At 41.2% G+C, this 21,105-nt stretch overlaps 1 protein-coding gene across 8 annotated transcripts in view; it reads right to left on the minus strand.

The window, feature by feature from the left end:
- Positions 1 to 20,766, minus strand: part of LOC106602916 (collagen alpha-1(XXIII) chain) — a 140,413-nt gene extending 119,647 nt beyond the window's left edge. For 4 of the 8 annotated variants that reach the window (XM_014195917.2, XM_014195914.2, XM_045716873.1 and 1 more), the window contains exons 1-2: positions 20,236 to 20,764; positions 19,525 to 19,594 (exon numbers count right to left, since the gene is read on the minus strand). In XM_014195917.2, coding sequence (XP_014051392.2) covers positions 19,525 to 19,594; positions 20,236 to 20,526 — 361 coding nt within the window. In that variant the 5' untranslated portion in view covers positions 20,527 to 20,764. Of the gene's footprint in view, positions 1 to 19,524; positions 19,595 to 20,235 lie in introns of all 8 variants that reach the window. The other 4 variants (XM_014195916.2, XM_014195912.2, XM_014195910.2 and 1 more) reach the window with 2 other exon arrangements.
- Positions 20,767 to 21,105: the final 339 nt, after the last annotated feature.

A 21,105-nucleotide genomic window follows, 5' to 3' on the forward strand; every position in this document is an offset into this window, starting at 1 on the left:
AAATATGACTTTGTCTATTTCAACACCACCAGAAGTTATAGTGAAACTCCAACGGGACAGAGCAGCTTAGTGGAGGGGTAAAAACCATCCACCCAAAACAAATGAGAGGGCATATTGGAATTTGAGGGTTTTATACCTAGAGACACCCAGGGAGAGGGGGGGCATTTCCCTCAATCTACCAAATAACTAACCATTCAAACAATCACCTAGGATTCTGGACAATTAATCTTAACATGCCATAATCATTTCCATACCCCTTCCGTCTCAGAGAGTAAAAGGCCTCACATTTTATTCAATGAAATTGTGAAATGTTGAAGAGAAAGGAGGGAGAGAGATTTTACAGCGGTGCAGAAAGCTAGCCAAATGCCCTCCCACAGACCATGGACAGATGCTTTCAATAAGGGACCAAGCTTTCATTGTTTCTTTTACCCATATTTTGAGGCAAATATGTACAGACTGGTTATTTCAATAAACCCCCTGACTCAAGACTCAATTTCCTTTTTGAACAAGAGAAGTTTGTACAATGTGCAGGCATATTTTTCTACACAGATATTCAACATGTACATTGCATTTGTGAGGCCCATAAGAAATCATGCCCACTATCTTTGTGTAAGGATTACCTTGTCAAGTAAGCTGTTTTAGTTTTTTTTTTACTCCCCTCTTTAGTTATCTATGTTGTCATTCCAATTCAGGGAGTTTTCTTTGAGGTTGTATTTATCACGTTTTGGTCAAAAGCATGAGGAGAAGTAACAAACCCCTGTAGTGTGGAGGGATGCTACAACACATACGAACCCTGCATGTGTGCACACAAAAATATACAAAGAGTCAGATATACGGTGAACTCCAAAAGTATTGGGACAGTGACACATTTGTTGATGTTTTTGGCTGTGTACTCCAGCACTTTACATTTGTTGCAATGACTATGAAGTTAACGGGCTGGGTAGGGCTAAAGCTTAACAGGGTGTGAACGATACTGCATGGGTGTAGACAAAGTAGCGCTCTCCAGTAGGTGTACCAAAACATTCAAGGGCCATGTCCTCAAAACTGAGGTTACAAGTTTATAAACTTTCAAAGCAGTATGTATGATATACCATTCGGTAGCTCTAAGTCTCTACTTTTATTCAATGTAAAAAACACAATTTCAAATTTTGCTACATAAGACCGAATCGAGCTGGTCGTTTACAAATGTGGAAAAAGTCAAGGGGTCTGAATACTTTCCTAATGCACTGTAAATTATTTTGCCCCAATATTTATGGTTCCCTAAAATGGGGGGAAAATCTACAAAAAGTACTGTAATTTCTAAATGGTTCCCCCGATATGGATAAAAATACCTTCAAATTAAAGCTGACAGTCTGCACTTTAATAAGGATCGGACCCTTTTTTTCAATTTTTGCCTAAAATGACATACCCAAATCTAACTGCCTGTAGCTCAGGACTTGAAACAAGGATATACATATTCTTGATACCATTTGCAAGGAAACATTTTGAAGTTTGTAGAAATGTGAAATGAATGTAGGAGAATATAACACATTAGATCTGGTAAAAGATAATACAAAGGAAAAAACATGCATTTTTTAAATAATTTTATTTGTACCATCATCTTTGAAATGCAATAGAAAGGCCATAATTCCAGCCCAGGCTCAATTGAGATTTTGGTCACTAGATGGCAGCAGTGTACGTGCAAAGTTTTAGACTGATCCAATGAACCATTGCATTTCTGTTTCTCATGTTTCACATTTCTGCTCAAATGTGCCTAATTGGTTTATTAATAACTTTTCAAGTTCATAATTGTGCACTCTCCTCAAACAATAGCATCGTATTATTTCACTGTAATAGCTACTGTAAATTGGACAGTGCAGTAAGATTAACAAGAATTTAAGCTTTCTGCCAATATCAGATATGTCTATGTCCTGGGAAATGTTCTTGTTACTTACAACCTCATGCTAATCGCATTAGCCTACGTTAGCTCAACCGTCCCGTGGGGGACCCACCGATCCTGTAGTGGTAAACTAGATTCATTTAGGCAATAACTAGATAATACACAACAGATTATGTATCAATTAAGTAAATTGCAAATGTTAAGTTAGGTCATCATCGATCCTTTTTCCTCACAAAGGTATGGCAGTAAGAGTAAGACAGTTTTGGCACTAGTGGTCAAGTGCGTCACAAACCAGCACCAAAGAAAACATCAGTGAATGCAGGGCCTCCATTTCAAGCCCCTCAAGCACTTGTGTTTTGAAATACTCCCATGTCTCTTTGAGAGAGCACAATAGCAGCATTTGGACAGAGACTAGCTAATCCCACAGTTCCAAGAGTAAAAAAATACCATGGTGAAGAGTGAAGGACCACCTGCACCGTCAACTGGAGTTAAGGATGCTTTGTGGTGCTGGAAGAAAAGGGTTTATCATAAAGCATAACATTGTTAAATCTGAACAGACGCAAGGTAAGAAACCAGTGCCCCTTTCTCAGTGCCCTGCACTTTAAATGATGGAGGGCTACAAACGCTGTCTTTTATACCACAAATCCAGCCTTTCCTTCCTTTACAACAACATGCTAATTCCTTGAGATGCAAAGAACAAATGCACAAGCACCACCTGTCAATGAAAATCGAACCAATTGAATTTTGAGTGCGCAGCTGGCGTAGACAAGGCTTTGTTGCCTTTGGTAGTTCATGTTCACTCGCCAACTCCATGCTATGTTTCCCCCTTTTAAGTGTTTTCATGTTTAGAGCCGTGTACACAAAACCTGAGGCCAACCTAGCCATGACAAAATAGACCCTTTTGTTATTCCTAAGAATACAGTCTTCCGGTGCCTTAAGCATTTGGGTCTACTTCTTAATTGGGAGGCCAATGCTCTTCAAACTAACATAGATACATGTTCCTGAGGCTGCACAAGTATTCATCTGTTCAGTTCCGGAACTTTGAGATGAGGGGTTGTACTAAAGGTCTTCGACCTTCAGTCAGGTCCCACTCGCATGAAACCATTCCATCTCTGAATGTTGGCAATGCCAATGAATTCATCTTGCCCCATGTTGTAGATGCTGTACAGTGGAAAACTGGAAATATTTTGGCAGTCACAACAGGGGACCGATCAACTAAAGGTGAGCTATGTTTCTGTGAAATCATATAGAGACACACATAATGCTTCAAACCAATGAGTAGCAATAAAGAGACACGTCCTTCCAATGATTCCGTGGTCTACCTGTCATTCCTGTTTCAAGCAAAACACTACGTTTCGGAAAATAAAATAAGATGAGAATAAGAAAGTGTATTTATTAATACAAGGCTAAGCATACCCTGTCTTCTCCGCTTTCATTCAATAGACGGTTATAAATCTTAATGTTCCACGGCCGAGCTGGCTCAAAAAAGCCATGCCGTCAAAATCAAACCACATTTTACTTTTTATAACTTCCACATGTGAGAGATTCTTGCTGTATAAAATTGATGAAAAGCACTCAGCTTGTGGCCTTGACCACCGTGTCAGTCAGCTCAGAATGTCACTGTTCTACTATTCTCAAAACATGATGAGCAGTGAGTGACGGGGTGGGACTGTTGGAGTGAATAATGGCATACAGTATGCTACCACGGAGACAAAAATGTTGAAAGGAAGCCAACAAGTGGAGCAGTAACAGTGCTGTAGTGAGAACCAGAGACATATATTTCGAAGATAAATACATGGCTCTGGTGAGAACCAACTCTTCCAGGATACATCACTACGCTCTTGCCAGCACCGCACTCTGAAGCCATCCATACACATCACTACAAGCAAGCTTAATTCCCACCCCGGAGGGTGAGGCTACAGTTGATCCCAGGTCTCAGGACTAGAGACAACACTATCGTGCCATCCACCTTCACCACACAGACACAATATATAAAATGTCAACTCCTGCCTAGGCAACATTTCAACATTTCAAAATATAAATCCAGGCAAGGCTTAAGGGAGGACCAACATACAGTATCAGCTTGAATTCCATTTAGGACCCAGGTGCCCCTGTACATTTCCATGCTGATTTGAAGTCATGCAGAGGCATGTGAGTAATCACATTTTGACACTTGGGATGAAGCGTCAAAGTATAGGACCGGAGAATAAACTCTCAAACCTTCAATACTTGCAGCAGCATATAGATTTGTTACTATCAGTCTATCCTTGAGATTTTCTATAGATCTTCTTTAGGCTGTTAAGAGCAACTGCCCCTAAAAACCATCTAATCCCTTTGAAAACGGCCATGTAGCATCGATATGATTCAGAAACATTTATTATAGTGCCAAAATGTACTACAAAGTGTAAATACGATAATTTTGGTCATAAAGTAAGTTTCGTCTACAGCATCACAACAAGTAAATGAAGGTTGGGTTTGGATTACAATTACGTCAACAAATCCTGCCCCATTTTGCCAAGCTCCACACTTCTCCAGCGTGACAGTGGCCATCGAATGCGGAGCTCCTGGGTTGTTGTGGTTACACATGGTCTGCAGTTGTGAGGCCGGTTGGACGTTCTGACAAATTCAAAAAAACTATGCTGGAGGCGGCATATGATAGAGAAATTAACATTCAATTATCTGGCAACACCTCTGGTGGACATTCCTGCAGTCAGCATGCCAATTGCATGCTCCCTCAAAACATGAGACATCTGTGACATTGTGTTGTGTAGTAAAACTGCACATTTTAGAATGGCCTTTTATTGTCCCAAACACAATGTGCATCTGTGTAATGATCATGATGTTTAATCAGCTTCTTGATATTCCACAACTGTCAGGTGGATGGATTATCTTGGCAAAGGAGAAATGCTCACTAACAGGTATATTAGCAAATTTGTGCACAAAACTTGAAAGAAATAAGCTTTTTGTGCGTATGGAACATTTCTGAGATCTTTATTTAATCTCATGAATCATGGGACCAACACTTTACATGTTGTGTTTATATTTTTGTTCAGTATAGCTGGCTAACGTTAGCCTACCGCAATTCAACTCGGATTTGGCTTGGAAACACAATAGCATTTCAAAATAAGACAAATATGAAAACCTTTTGTCATGATTGTGATGTCACCAGATTGACTTTGAATGCAGTATAACTTTAGCCAGCTAACTAAGATTGAGGGGAAAAGTGGACCACTATATTTTAGCTAGCTAACATTAGCATTGCGAGCAATTATTTTACTTTTCTAGTAATAGTAATGGCAACATTGCCATCTCTCTAAAGTAAATTTGACAACGTCATAATATGGCAGTTGTTTCCTACTAATTATTTGCCGACTTTAGCAATGTCATCGTATTTCCATGGTGGTACTAGCTAACTCATGTCTGACTATAACAGTGTACTAACTAGCAGCAATAAACTCAAACCAACCCAGGGCCATAGCAATACATGTCACAGTTGGTTGCATAGTGTAATGGCTTCACCGGCCTGTATCTAATCCAATCTGGTGCCAGTCAGTCTACATCTGTGAAGCACAGAATTAGCTTCCAAACGAGATTACGTTATTTCTCAATCTGTGTTTATAATTGAGGGATGATGACAATCGTTGACCTTGTTTTTCTGTTAGAGAACATGCACAGTTGGGTGTCAGACTGATCCCCTGCTCATGAACGGATGACGAGACCTACCAGAAGGAGCAAATACGGGTATCATAGCATGTCTAGCAATGTGATTACAATGGTTTAGCGACCTCCAAATATGATTTCATTCACCGTTCACTTGATTTTTTTCACAGCTTGTCAGGCAAGACCTCATAACTAAAGCGTGTCATGCGACACAAGTACCCTTGTGACACATCCTCCGTTGTTGCCAGTCTCCCTCGACTCCTATGAAAAGTACACGCAATCATGAGGCCTCTGATACTGACCCAAGTTACTGCCCTGATGACACAGATGGCTTCATCAACAACGACAGGTAATGTGTGTTATGTGAAAAGTTGTCTTAAAAAATATCCAGCTTGATAAACTAGCAGGCTAATTCCAGCCAAGCAGATACAACTAGTAGAGTCAATCTGGTTGTGAAGTGCATTAGCAAAAAGCTTTGTCCTTTCCTTAGAACAACTTGCAATTTACCACTTGGCCGTCTATTATATCACCCTGTCACAGGCCCTCCCAATCAACACCACCTCATAAGATTGCCTGCTGCAGTTGTTTGAGAGATGTCCCGTTTTCTGCCGAACATGCAGCATAGACAAGACCAGCAAGGTGGCCCTCATCAGCATGATGCAGACATTCCCTCACTGTGAGTATTCCTATAAATGGAACAGTCAGCTACATGTTGGCAAGTATCCGGCCAGCAACATTCAACTGTCAGTGGCAACAGCTTTCACAGGCTCATAATTTGTACAAATACAGAAGGTAATCCACTTCCTTACTTTGATACATTTGATAACCAGATTGTGAAACATCATTTATGTACACTAACATTGCTTATTTTCTACTTCTTAGATGCATATAATATCCAGGCCAGGGCATAATCTAGCCTGATCGATGTTTTCACCATTCTATTTCACTTCACATTTAATTATACTGTATCTGAAGTGAAATAGAGAGGTGAAGGTGGCAATCAGGTTGGTTCCACCAGGCTAATCATAACCACCATTGATAATGTAATCTGTGTCTGTGTGTGTGTGTGTGTGTGTGTGTGTGTGTGTGTGTGTGTGTGTGTGTGTGTGTGTGTGTGTGTGTGTGTGTGTGTGTGTGTGTGTGTGTGTGTGTGTGTGTGTGTGTGTGTCCAACCAGTATCTTTGATGAGGGGCCAGGAGCTGATCTATGCTGCTATGCCCATGAATGGGGCTGTGGCAAAGACCTCACCTCCAGACTCACCTCTTGCCTGCTCACCAACAGTCGTCAATGGGGAGAACAGAATTAGATAAGATAGTCTGACTTGTTCAAACTTCACCATAGTATATGTTTGTGTGCCTATCCTAACTGTCATTGGTAATAGAACAGTGACTATGTGTGTATAGTGCCTTCGGAAAGTATTCACACCACGTTACTTTTTCCACACTTTGTTGTGTTACAGCCTGAATTTAAAATGGATTATATTGAGATGTATTGTCACTGGTCTACACATAATTCCCCATAATGTCAAAGTGGAATTATATTTTTTACAAATAAATTAGAAATTAAAAGCTGAAATGTCTTGAGTCAATAAGTATTCAACCCCTTTGTTATGGCAAGCCTAAATATGTTCAGGAGTAAAAATGTACTGAACAAATCACAAAATAAGTTTCATGGACTCACTCTGTGCGCAATCATAGTGCTTAACATGATTTTTGAATGACTAGGCCACCTCTATACCCCACACATACAATTATCTGTAAGGTCCCTCAGTTGAGCAGTGAATGTCAAATACAAATTCAACCACAAAGACCAGGGAGGTTTCTAATGCCTTGCAAAGAAGGACACCTATTGGAAGATGGGTAAAATAAAATAAAGTAGGCATTGAATATCCCTTTGAGCATGGTGAAGCTATTAATTACACTTTGGATGGTGCATCAATACACCCAGTCACTACAAAGATACAGGCGTTCTTCCTAACTCAGTTGCCGGAGAGGAAGGAAACCTTTCAGGGATTTCACCATGAGGCCAATGGTGACTTTAAAACAGTTAGAGTTTAATGGTTGTGCTAGGAGAAAACTGAAGATGGACCAACAACAAAGCCTATTCAGAATAAAAATATTCCAAAACATGCATCTTGTTTGCAATAAGGCACAATGACCTGAATACAAAGCATTATGTTTGCGGGAAATCCAACCCAACAACATCACTGACTACCACTCACTACCACATATTTTCAAACATGGTGGTAGCTGCATCATGTTATGGGTATGCTTGTCATCGGCAAGGATTAAGGATAGTAACAAACGGAACAGAGCTAAGCACAGGCAAAATCTTAGAGGCTCAGTCTATTTTCCAACAGACAAATTCACTTGACAGAGCTTGATGAATTTTTTTAAGAATAGTGTGCAAATATTGTACAATCCAGGTGTGCACAGCTCGTAGAGACTTACCCAGAAAGACTCACAGCTGTAATCACAGCTAAAGGTTATTCTAACACATATTGACTCAGGGATGTGAATAGTTATGCAAATTAGACATTTCTGTACTTCATTTTCAATAAATTAGCAAAAATGTCTAAAAACATGTTTTCCCTTTGTCATTATGGGGTATTATATGTAGATGGGAGAGAGAAAAAAAACGATTTCATTCATTTTGAATTCAGGCTGTAACACAACAAAATGTTGAATAAGTCAAGGGGTATGAATACTTTCTGATGGCACTTTATACGTTCACAGAAACATGTATGGAGCCAGCACATGGAGTTGCAAGATGATGTGAAGTCTACACTGACAGATGGGCTTGATACTGATGTCTCTGAATGGAGAGAGACTGGCACTAGGCATAACATTTTTACTAGACACAACTTTTACTTGAATTGTCTTATTGAATTGAATGGTATCAGTCAATATGGGGAGGAGAAACCCTGTGTATTCTGCACCGGGATCAGGGAACTCCTGTTATATACGGGACACCACACAGGAAGGTATGACCACTCTGACATATTTGCCAAGGTAGCCCCATTACCACAAGACAAAATGCCGATAGGCACAGTATCTGTATCGGCTTGTAATGACAATGAAAGATAAAAGGTGCACATTGTTATGTTAAGCAGAACACTGCTTCTTGGGTACTATGTCAAGGGTTGTTCATTCTACATGGACCTGTTACCAAACCACTTAATTTAGAATATCTACGTAAATTCAGCAATTGCATTCTTCTCAAATTCAATTCAAACCTTCCTTCAGCATCTCACCATGCATCTGCCTGTAGTCATTGAACTCAGACTGCAGGAGGTTTGTTTGTTGTGATTGAGTGGGGGGGTGGGGACAGCTGCAGGCAAGGTTCTGACCACTGAGGTATAATAACAACTAGAAACAGCATCCAAGATGTCCAACCATTGTTTTCAAGGTAATCTACTCATTTTCGCATACGCCGATTCATGGACAGTCTATATTCGGGTTGCATTCAGTACATATGGACCAACATCACATGCGCACTAGTACTCAGTGCCCACAGGGAGCAGCGACAGTGTCGTCACATCATTCAAAAACATGGTAGACATTGGACAATTATTTTAATAATTCATGGATGTTTTGTGCACAAAGGTGATGACTAGAGTGTCTTATTAGGAATTTTCAAATCTGATTTCTCTATGTGGCCGGGTATGGGAAAAAAAATGTTTGGGGCTGGGTCTCAGTTAAACTGCAGTACCGAAGCAAAACTGTAGGAGCAGTTGAAACTGTGCTTCTCAACCATAACCCTGGCCCCTTGGTTCTGACAGATGGGTGTGTCTTGGTGGTGGCAAGAACACACCCAAGAAACACCCACATCAAAGCACACCCCCAAGTCAACTCATGTTTGGCTTCTGTCATGGCCACCATCATTTCTTGAGGAGCAACACAAAAACCAAGGCCGTTTACCTGCACCTTTCATATCCCGCTCGTGAGTATCCCTGTACCCATGAATAAACAGAACATTCCTCATTTGAGTGTATGGGTTGTTACAGGCTTTGGTTTTTACATTTATGTTTTGAGGTTTCACTTTAGCACGTATAGCACTTTAGCATGTAAGGCGCACCAATTGGTGTCACATCGTTAGTATGTGTTCCACCTGTGCTGGTTTGCCATCTCATTAGTGCTCCAGTTGTCTTGAGAGATGTGGAGGGCTAAAACCTAGAATTGTCATTCCCCATTTGATTTCTAGTCAAATTATGCTTTATCTGATCTTCCCTGTTTTTGTTTTCGATTTGCTTCCTGTCTTTAAGTTTGGTGAGGGTTTTTCTTTTGTTTGCCTTGGGAAAATTTTGTGGACGCTCATTGTGGGTGTCTTTTAGGTTCCAGTATTTGTTGCTAGTCAACATTCAGTGGACACCCCCATGATTGTTTTTCAAAACCCATCCTAAAACCCCACCTGTTTCATTTTGGTTGTTGGTCAGTGACTCTTTGTTAGTTCCCTCTTATGTTTGAGCAACATTTTTGCTGGGGAACGCATCAAAATTGGGGCTCATCCAGGATGTTGTTTCCCATGAGTAGGGTAGTCGCTCTAATCACCTACTCTGAAGCTCTGCTGTGCCGAGATAAATGAGTGTTCAAAATACACTTGTGGCAGAGTTTCTGTCACTGACATCCACCCTGAGTGGTTATAAGATTGAGGGAATAATTTCTAAATTTGCATAAACACACAGGAAAATTTAAATAATGCACTGGACTTTAAGTTAGAAGAATTTGTGGAAAACCCTACATGGGAGATGCTAAATAAATGTACAAAGGCAAATCTGCCCATCACTGCAAAGCATTATGACATCAAGGTGTCATCTGGCGATCCAAAAGCAATAGTCAAAGAGTTGATGAGTACTTGCTTTGGTGGAGGAGGAAATCCTTCCTGAGGGAGAGGCTGAGGAAGGGGGTTCTGCGGGTAGTGGGGTGGAAGCTGATGAAGGGGATACTGCGGGTAGTGGGGTGAGTCCCGTAGACGTGTGGCTGTGAGAGGTGAAACAAGGGGCAGGGTGGGAGCAACAGAGATTGGAGCTCGAGCACAAGGAAAGGGAAAGAGAAGGTGAGGAAAGATTGGAGCAACAAAAATTGGAGTTTGAGCACATGGAATGGGAAAGAGAATGTGCAGCCAGACTAGTGCAGGAGGAACATGTGCATGCCATTCGATTAAGAGACATGGAACTAGAAGCGCGGCGAGGGAGATGGATCTGGAGGTACTCCGAATCGGGTCGGGCCATCCTGTAGCCTTGACAGAGTTTGATCTTGGTCGGAGTGGCCGGCTTATGCTGCCTTTCCGCGACGGGGAGGTGGATGTATGTTTTGCTCTGTTTGAGTGGATTGCCACATCCCTGGAATGGCCACAAGATATTTGTTCACCGCTCCTCCAAAGTGTTCTTGTGGGAAAAGCTCAGAAAGTGTATGCCGCTTTATCTCTTGACCTGAGTTCAGATTTTGACACTGTTAAAGCTGCTATCCTAACAAGTTGGTCCCAGAGGCATACAGACAACAGCTCTGTAAATTACGAATGACAGAATCACAAAGCCATGTTGAGTTCGCAAGGGAACAAGTATGGTTCTCAAGAGGTCAAGGACCTTGAGGATTTAAAGACACACACTTCTCGAGCAGCTCAAGAATTGCCTTCACGAAAGGGTTGCAACCTACATTTATGAGCAAAAGGATCTCACTCTTGAGAAAGCTGCAGTTCTCGCAGATAAGTTTGTATTGACACATAAAAATACATTCAAACAAAGCACCTAGGAGTTATACTTACAAAAAAAGCAATCCAGAGAAGTCACCTCCTACTGCGAGATTTCAGTCCATTTCGAAAGTGCCCAAAGATAAAGATCAGGACAAACAGTTTTTTTGTATCCGCTAGTTTGTCATTACTGCCACGAGAAAGGACACATTGTCTCTCAGTGTCCTAAGTGGAAACAGAAATGAGCGAGAGGAAAGGCGGTTTCTTCTTGTGAAAGTGCTCTGGCCCATTAAGTCTCTGGTTGGGATTGGTGTATCTCCAAAACATGATTTTGGATCAGATGTGTATGAACCCTTTGTTTCAGACGGGTTTGTGTCTTGGCAGAGTCGTGATGCTGTTAATAAGCAGCCGGTTAAGATACTATGAGACACTGAGGGAGCCCAGTCCTTCGTTTTGGGGTTGTTTTGCCTTTGTCTGACACTTCTGTGGGTGGTTGCAGTGTTTTGCTGCGGGGCGTGGGGATGGGTTGCATGGAAGTTCCTTTGTATAATATGGTTCTTGAGTCGGATCTTATTTCTGGTTCCTTTGTCATTGGAGAGAGGCATAGCTTACCGGTTAAGGGGGTCTCATTCATTTTGGGCAACGATTTGGCTGCAGGGAAGGTCGTGCAAAATCCTGTAATTTGTAAGGAACCCAGAGTAGAGGAACCTGATGGGGTATCAGAGTGTTCCCAGCGTTTGCCATTACACGTGCTGTCTAAGAAAGTCGTCGAGAGCAAGTCTAGTGTTGAGGAGGATGTCTGCGATCCCACCATGGACAATCTGTCTGAGACGTTTATTGGTGAACCCTAACCCTTGACCTCTCCTTTGAAAACCCCAAAGGTGAGGCGAGTTTGTTGGACTGCTGAAGGAAGAGAGGGTCCCTCCATGTGACATTTCGATGTCTAGAAAGCAGCTGATTGTGGAACAGAGTAAATATGTTTCCCTCTCCCCTCTTTTTTCTGAGATACGTCCAGAGGAGGAGTTTGATTAAGTTCGTGTGGGTTACTTTGACAGAGATGGTGTTCTAATGATAAAATGGCATTCTCACACCACTTCTGGGCAAGACGATTGGCCCAGTGTATGTCAAATTGTCATTCCAGTTACGCATTGACAAGAGATACTGAGGTTGGCTCACGATGGAAGTATGATAGGCCATCTTGGGGTCAACATGACATATGACCATATCTTGTGTAACTTATTCTGGCCTGGTCTGAAACAGGATGTTATGGCTTACTGTAAATCCTGTTGCGTTTGCCAGCGGACGTGTAAACCAAACCAAGCTGTAGCGGTTGCACCTTTGCAGCCTATTTCTGCTTTTAACTAACCTTTCAGCAGGGTTCTGGTGCTTTGTGTTGGTCCTTTGCCCAAATCACATAGTGGTAAACTGTTTTTCTTGACCAATATGTGCGCTGCCACTTGTTTCCCTGAGGCCATTCCAATGAAGAAAATCCTGGCTCCCAGTATTGCTTAGGCCCTGGTGAAATTATTTTCAACGTTTGGACTTCCGCAGATAGTGCAGGTGCAGTCAGACCAAGGTTCAAATTTCATGTCAAAGGTCTTGCAGGAAGTGCTACAGCAATTGGCTGTTACCCATTGCCCCTTTAGTGCCTACCACTCAGAGTCTCAAGGTGCTCTTCAGAGATTTCATCAGACTTTGAAGTCTATGTTGAGAGTTTACTGCTTTGAGTTTGAGAAAGAATGGAATGAAGGGGTCCGTCTTGAGCTGTTGGCAGCATGTGAGGTTGTTCAGGAATCTCTTGATTTTAGTCCAAATGAATCAAAACAAATCAAAGTTTTTGTCACGTGCGCTGAATACAACAGGTGTAGACCTTACAGTGAAATGCTTACTTACAGGCTCTAACCAATAGTGCAAAAAAGGTATTAGGTGAACAATAGGTAGGTAAAGAAATAAAACAACAGTAAAAAGACAGGCTATATACAGTAGCGAGGCTACATACAGACCCGGTTAGTCAGGCCGATTGAGGTAGTATGTACATGTAGATATATTTAAAGTGACTATGCATATATGATGAACAGAGAATGGCAGTAGCGTAAAAGAGGGGTTGGCGGGTGGTGGGTGGGACACAATGCAGAAGGTCCGGTTAGCCAATGTGCGGGAGCACTGGTTGGTCAGCCCAATTGAGGTAATATGTACATGAATGTATAGTTAAAGTGACTATGCATATATGATAAACAGAGAGTAGCAGCAGCGTACTATTACTCGTCTTTGGGCATCATGTCAGAGGTCCTTTGAGCTTGCTGAGAGAGAGGTTGTAGGAGGGCAACACCTTAAAAACAAACAAAAAAATCTCTTGAAGCACGTTAGTGCTTTTCAATACAGATTACACCGCACCTGTGAGTTTGCCAGTGAGAATCTGGAGAAGGCGCAAACGAAAATGAAAGTTTGGTACGATCGGTAGGACCGAAACCGCGCTTTTGATGTGGGTGACCAAGTCCTGGTTTTGTTGCCCGTTCTGGAGTCACTGTTGCAGATTCGCTTTTCAGGCCCTTACCCCATAATTACAAAAATTGGTAATCTGGATTACATCATCGCCACACCGGAGTGCAGGTGAAAAACCCGGCTGTGTCATGTTGAAACCATACTTGACCCGCTATGATCGGGTGGCGAACTCGGGGGAAACCGGTTGTGATGGTCTACCTGTGGCCACTGCTGTCACCATTGACTCGAGTCTTCCTCAAGAGTACGAGGACAGCCCAATACACCCTGTGCCGGTTGTCCGGTAGAGTAACTCAGAGATTCTAGAAAACCTTTGTCTTTTTGGCACACTTGTCTCCAGAGGAAAAAGGCAACATTGTTGCACTGCTTTTAGAATATCTGGGTTTATTTCTCAGATGTGCCAACTCAGACAAATGTACTAGTGCATGACATTGACGTTGGGGACTCGGCCCCAATCAAACAACATGCCTATCGAGTGAAGCTCCGCAATGAGGTGGTAACTTTCCTTACGAGAGGAAAGTTAATATGGATATTGCAGGAGTTTCCACTTTAAATTCTCCAGATTGACTGACCTTCATGTCTTAATGTAATGATGGACTGTCATTTCGCTTTGCTTATTTGAGCTGTTCTTGCCATAATAAAGACTTGGTTTTTACCAAATAGGGCTATCTTCTGTATACCACCCCTACCTTGTCACAACACAAATGATTGGCTCAAACGCATTAAGAAGTAAAGAAATTCCACAAATTAACTTTTAACAAGGCAGACCTGTTAATTGAAATGCATTCCAAGTGGCAACCTCATGAAGCTGGTTGAGAGAATGCCAAGAGTGTGCAAAGCTGTCATCAAGGCAAAAGGTGGCTACTTTGAAGAATCTCAAATATAAAATATATTTTGATTTGTTTAACACTTTTTTGGTTACTACATGATTCCATGTGTGTTATTTCATAGTTTTGATATCTTCACTATTATTCTACAATGTAGAAAATAGTAAAAATAAAGAAAAACCATTGGATGATTAGGTGTGTCCAAACTTTTGACTGTTACTGTACATACATTTATAAATAAAAGAGGTGGCTGTTTTGTCTTGTATTTAATTGTTGACAGCCAGTAGACATCATGTTTATATTGCAGAAATCGACACGTTTAAGATGATTCTGTTGTGCAATGGAAGTTGTTTTCTGTTGGTGGTGAGCAAGTAGGATATATTTGCTGTCTTAAAAGGGGGAAAGTGTTACAGGCGTTGGTTTTTCCATTATCTTGTGACGTTGGACTTTAGCACGTATGTCACTTTAGCATGTAGGGTGCACCGATTGGTGTCACCTTGTTAGACAGTATGTGTTCCACCTGTGTTGGCTTGCCATCTAATTAGTGGGAAGGTGTTTCACCTGTGCTGGCCCAGGTGCTATTTAAGAGTAGCTGTCCCAGTCCTCCAGTTGCCTTGAGAGATGTAGAGGGACTCTCCTCATTTGAGTTCGAGAAAACATTCCTTTGTCTGATTTTGTGGTTTTTGGTTTGCTTCCTGTCTTTCTTGGGCAAATTTACTGGTACTTTTGGTTCCAGTTGTTGTTGCTAGTCAACTTTCAGTGGACACCCCCATGAGTGTCTCAATATTAGGAAGTTGTTCTTAATGTTTTGTACACTGTCTATACAGTGCATTCGGAAAGTATTCAGACCCCTTGACTTTTTCCACATTTTGTTATGTTCCAGCCTCTAAAAAATATATTTTTTACACACCCTATAATGAAGCAAAAACATGTATTTACATTTCTGGAAATGTATTAAAAATAAACTGAAATATCACATTTACAAAAGTGTTCAGACTAGGGTTGCACATTTTGGGGAATATTCAGAGGTGGAAACTTTCCGTTGGAATTAACGGGAATATATGGGAATTAACGGAAATACCATTTAAATGTAGATGTTTTCTGTATTGGATATATTTACCAATGCAAAAATTTGAGGCTTTACCAAAATTTGCCCAGATGGCTACCAATGTTTCAACCCTTGTTGCGTGCTTTGGTGTGTGTTCCCAAACAAGGACCAATTGCGCTCTGAGGCGGCTGATGTTGGTGGGATTTGGAAGAAACAGGGGAAAGAGCCTCAGATCCACAAAGTCCCTTCCACCAGGTGGCTGAAGAGATATGTTGGCATGACTGCCATATTGCATCTCCATCCTAAAGCCATTGCTTGGAAGTGTACAACGCCAGACTGCCAAGAACCTTGCTCTCATCCAGGCCAAGGTGGCAAGACGCGGTGGTGATGACACCATAGGCCTTGTTGATCTCTGCACCAGACAGGATGCTCTTGCCAGCATACTTGGGGTCCAACATGTACGCTGTGGCGTGTATGGGCTTCAGGCAGAAGTCTTCACGCTTTTTTATGTATTTCAGAACTGCAGTTTCCTCTACTTGGCGCAACAGTGAAGTGGGCAGGGCAGTACGGATTTCTTCTCTTACATCTGCAAGCAGAGTCTGAACATCAGATAGGTAGATTGCTGCTATAACTTGATGACCCTTCACATACCTAACCATTTCCTTTGCTCTCTTGTAGAGTGTATCCATTGTTTTCAGTGCCATTATGTCCTTGAGGAACAGATTCAATGTATGAGCAGCACAGCCAATGGGTGTGATGTGAGGGTAGGACTCCTCCACTTTAGATCAAGCAGCCTTCATGTTCGCAGCATTGTCTGTCACCAGTGCAAATATCTTCTGTGGTCCAAGGTCATTGATGACTGCCTTCAGCTCATCTGCAATGTAGAGACAGGTGTGTCTGTTGTCCCTTGTGTCTATGCTCTTGTAGAATACTGGTTGAGGGGTGGAGATGATGTAGTTAATTATTCCTTGCCCACGAACATTCGACCACCCATCAGAGATGATTGCAATACAGTCTGCTTTCAATAAGATTTGCTTGACCTTCACTTGAACTCTGTTGAACTCTGCATCCAGCAAATTAGTAGATAAAGCATGTCTGGTTGGAGGGGTGTATGCTGGGCGAAGAACATTCAGAAATCTCTTCCAATACATATTGCCTGTGAGCATCAGAGGTGAACCAGTTGCATACACAGCTCGAGCAAGACATTCATCAGCATTTCTCTGACTACGTTCCTCCATTGAGTTAAAAAAACTTGTGGTTCCAGGAGGACCATGAGCCATTGCTATCGATAAGGTGTCTGATTCATAATTTTTTACCTCGAATAGAAGTAGAGGGACTTTTGTCAGAGGTTGCTTGTAGTGAGCGCTGAGGGAACTTTATGCACTTGGCCAGATGATTCTGCATCTCTGTTGCATTCTTCACATATGATTTGGCATAGTATTAGCAAATGTACACAGCTTTTCCTTCAACATTATCTGCAGTTGAAATGTCTCCACGCATCAGATAGTGCCCGTGGCATTTTCGTGTAAAGATTAGATTAAAAAATGTAAAAAATAAATAAAAATACAATTCCATGTACAGATAAATAGTTAACCAGTTAGTTTAAACAACTCCTTTGTAAGATAAATGTTTTAAAATGAAACATGTATGGAAACAGGCGAATTAACACTCCTCAGTTAGCAGGCTCAAGCAAGCGAAAACCCACATGGTAGCAAAAATTAACTAGCAGAAATTGTTAACAAGTTAGAAATGATTTAAACACACTTTGCTGTAGGCTACTATTTACTAGTTAACAAAAAATCATGTATGTCGTATAAAATATATTCAACCCACCCAGTATTTAATCAAAACTTACCAGAAAGCATGTAGTCCTTGGCTCAGACAGTGTGGTAGTGTGGGCTCAATAGCATCTCATTAGTGTGCAAGATCTTGAGAATCAGCTGTACATGTGATGGAAGAGTGCCCTGCACATGTGATGGAAGAATGCACTGTGCATACAGAGGGTTGCAATTCCATTGAATTGGGGATAGTTTAACTAAAATATGCCACAAGACCTAGAATTGCCTTATGTGTATCCCACAAAAAAAGGTTCACTGTTATAAGCTAACTTTTTTGATGAATTTAAGCAAAATTTCAGGACTTAACTTCCCATGGAAAATTTCCGGGAAAAGTTCTGGAAATTACCCAGAAAGTTTGCAACCCTAACCCTTTAATCCGTACTTTGTTGAAGCTCCTTTGCCAGCAATTAAATAAAATAATTGCTAAATAAAAAAATAAAAAATAAAAATTGCTAAATAAAAAAATAAAAAATTACAGCCTCGAGTCTTCTTCGGTATGACACTACAAGCTTGGCACACCTGTATTTTGGGAGATTCTCCCATTCTTCTCTGTAGACCCTCTCAAGCTCTGTCAGGTTGGATGTGGAGTGTTGCTGGACAGCTACTTTCAGGGCTGTCCAGAGATGTTCGATCGGATCCAAGTCCGGGCTCTGGCTGGGCCACTCAAGGACATTCAGAGACTTGTCCCGAAGCCACTCCTGCATTGTCTTGGGGTCGCTGTCCTGTTGGAAGGTGAACCTTCTCCACCAGTCTGAGGTTCTGAGCACTCTGGAGCAGGTTTTCATCAAGGATCTCTCTGTACTTTCCTCCGTTCCTCATTCCCTCGATCCTGACTAGTCTCCCAGTCCCTGCCCCCGAAAAACATTCCCACAGCATGATGCTTCAACCACCATGCTTCACAGTAGGGATGGTGCCAGGTTTCCTCCAGACGTGATGCTTGGCATTCAGACGTTCATTCAGAGTTCAGTCTTGGTGTCATCAGACCAGAGAATCTTGTTTCTCATGGTCTGAGAGTCTTTAGGTGCTTTTTGGCAAACTCCAAGCGGGCTGTCATGTGCCTTTTACTGAGAAGTGGCTTCTGTCTGGCCACTCTGGCATAAAGGCCTGATTGGTGGAGTGCTGCAGAGATGGTTGTCCTTCTGGAAGGTTCTCCCATCTCCACAGAGGAACTCTAGAGCTCTTTCAGAGTGACAATCGGGTTCTTGGTCGCCTCCCTGACTAAGACACTTCTCCCCAGATTGCTCAGTTTGGCCGGGCTGGCAGCTCCAGGAAGAGTATTGGTGATTCCAAACTTCTTCCATTTAATAATGATGGAGGCCACTGTGTTCTTTGGGACCTTCAATGCTGCAGAAGTGTTTTGGTACCCTTCCCCAGATCTGTGCCTTGACACAATCCTGTCTAGGAGCTCTATGGATAATTCCTTCGACCTCATGGCTTGGTTTTTGCTCCAACATTCACTGTCAACTGTGGGACCTTATATAGACAGGTGTGTGCCTTTCCAAATCATGTCCAATCAATTGACTTTACCACAGATGTACTCCAATCAAGTTGTAGAAACATCTCAAGGATGATCAATGGAAACAGGATGCACCTGAGCTCAATTTCGAGTCTCATAGCAAAGGGTCTGAATACTTATGTAAATAAGGTATTTCTGTTTGTATTTTTTATACAGTTACAAAAATGTCTAAAAACCTGTTTTCGCTTTGTCATTATGGGGTATTGTGTGTAGATTGAGGATTTTTAAAGAATTTAATCAATTTTAGAATAAGGCTATAAAGTAACAAAATGTGGAAGAATTCAAGGGGTCTGAATACTTTCTGAATGCACTCTTTATTATGTTGACCATTAACAGGCTTAGCAAAAATAACACGTTGCAAATAGATGTGCTTATATGCCTATACCTGAGCATTGTCTTCCTCTGAATAGTTTTCAATTGAATAACACTAATTAAAATGATGACTACTTTGTTGAACTGTTTGAGAAAAGTCAAGTTGACTGATAATGTAATAGTAAACAATTTAATATTTTAAATTCCTTCTATCAACCTGGGAGTAGAAGCCACCTTTCATAGAGTAGGAAACATACCTGGAGGACAGAAGCACTCTTGAATGACCTCCCTGGCAGTGCGAAGTTTGGGCAGTGCTATGGTCAGTCTCTGAAAGGGGACAACAAGAATGCACAGTGCATGTTTCTTTGAATGTAGGTTAAATGTAAGATATTAGTAGTGGTAGAAATGTGGTAGAGTAGTGGTAGAAATGGACAACCATTTTTGAATGGATCTCGAATGTGGAGATCAGTCTGAATTAAGGCGTCAAATTAGTAGTTAGCCTAGAGATTAATCGTGTTACATAAAGGGCTGTCAGAGCTCATCTCTCCATTTTTAATCATGATTCATCGAATTGTCTGAAAACATACAAATACATAATCTATACAGTTAAAAATATTTTTTTCTATACAGTTAAAGACAATGCGATGTCACAACAAGTTGAATTTGAGGTTAAAAATCAAGAAGTAAGTATTCTTGTAATGCTTTTTGTATAAAAAATCTTAAAATTACAGCTCAATTTGAGCAAATTCTGAATTGGCGTTTAATCGTGATTAATCAGAGCAAATCCTGCAATTAATTCGTTTTTGTAACAGCCCTAGTTGATTATGGTGATCAGCTACCACAATGTTGATTTTTTTTAAAAGGCAACCTTACTGTATTCGAAAATGTGAGAAATCATCCTTCAAAATATTGCATTTGCATCAGTCTGATACATGTTTAACTTTATTAAAATTTTAAGTCATCCTCACCTCTTGCACAAGTTTTTCAATGATATCCTGGAGACCAGGTACTGTTCCATTCTCATCCTGCCCGGATGCATCGGGATGGATCAGGAACATTCTCTCCATCTCCAATGTATGCACTCTGTACTCCAGGTAAGATGTCTTGAAGTTGACCAAAAAACAAAACGCCATAGAACACACCGACAGCATGATGCAAAAGACAATTAACAGCCCGCCTAAACAATGTGAAAAGTTTGATTTGAGGCAGTTGATAGATTCCATGGCCTTCTTATTCTCTGATTTTGCGTGGGATCCCATCCTGACGTTGGCAGCCAAAATACTAGAAATAAATTGTAAGCACTTTAACTGTGTGCAACATTTCCTGCTAGAAATAATTCGATTTTCTTAATGCCACTTTGTTACTGCATCGGCGCCATTACTAGAATGAACGTTTACATCTCTGAGTATATGTGAATGGGGAGGAAAGCTGGACGCAACAGTAGCGTAGGCTGTGTAGTTGCGCTCACGGGCTCTCAGGTCGAACGATTTCGACCAGTAAGACACAGACAGGATGCCAAATACCATTCTTAGCACCCCCTGAAGTCCCTTCAATAAAAAAAGACTGGCTGAGAATTCATCTCTAGAATAATGGTGAATAAATGGATGAAAACCTGAATAATTAAACGAATTAAACTCGTAAACGAACCCAATGAAATGTAATAAAACAAAGCAAAGTAATAGCATTCATTGATTTGACATACCATTTTAGTGGATTATATAAAATGTACTGTACTTTGAGAAAATATTGAAATATAAAATTAACCATTAATGAAAAGTGTGCGTGTGTCTGGGGGGTGTGGGGGGGGGTTGGAATGTCACACAATGTTATTTATTCAA

Source organism: Salmo salar, chromosome ssa04 (genome assembly GCF_905237065.1).
Source record: "Salmo salar chromosome ssa04, Ssal_v3.1, whole genome shotgun sequence".
In the NCBI taxonomy this organism is placed as follows: Eukaryota; Metazoa; Chordata; class Actinopteri; order Salmoniformes; family Salmonidae; genus Salmo; species Salmo salar.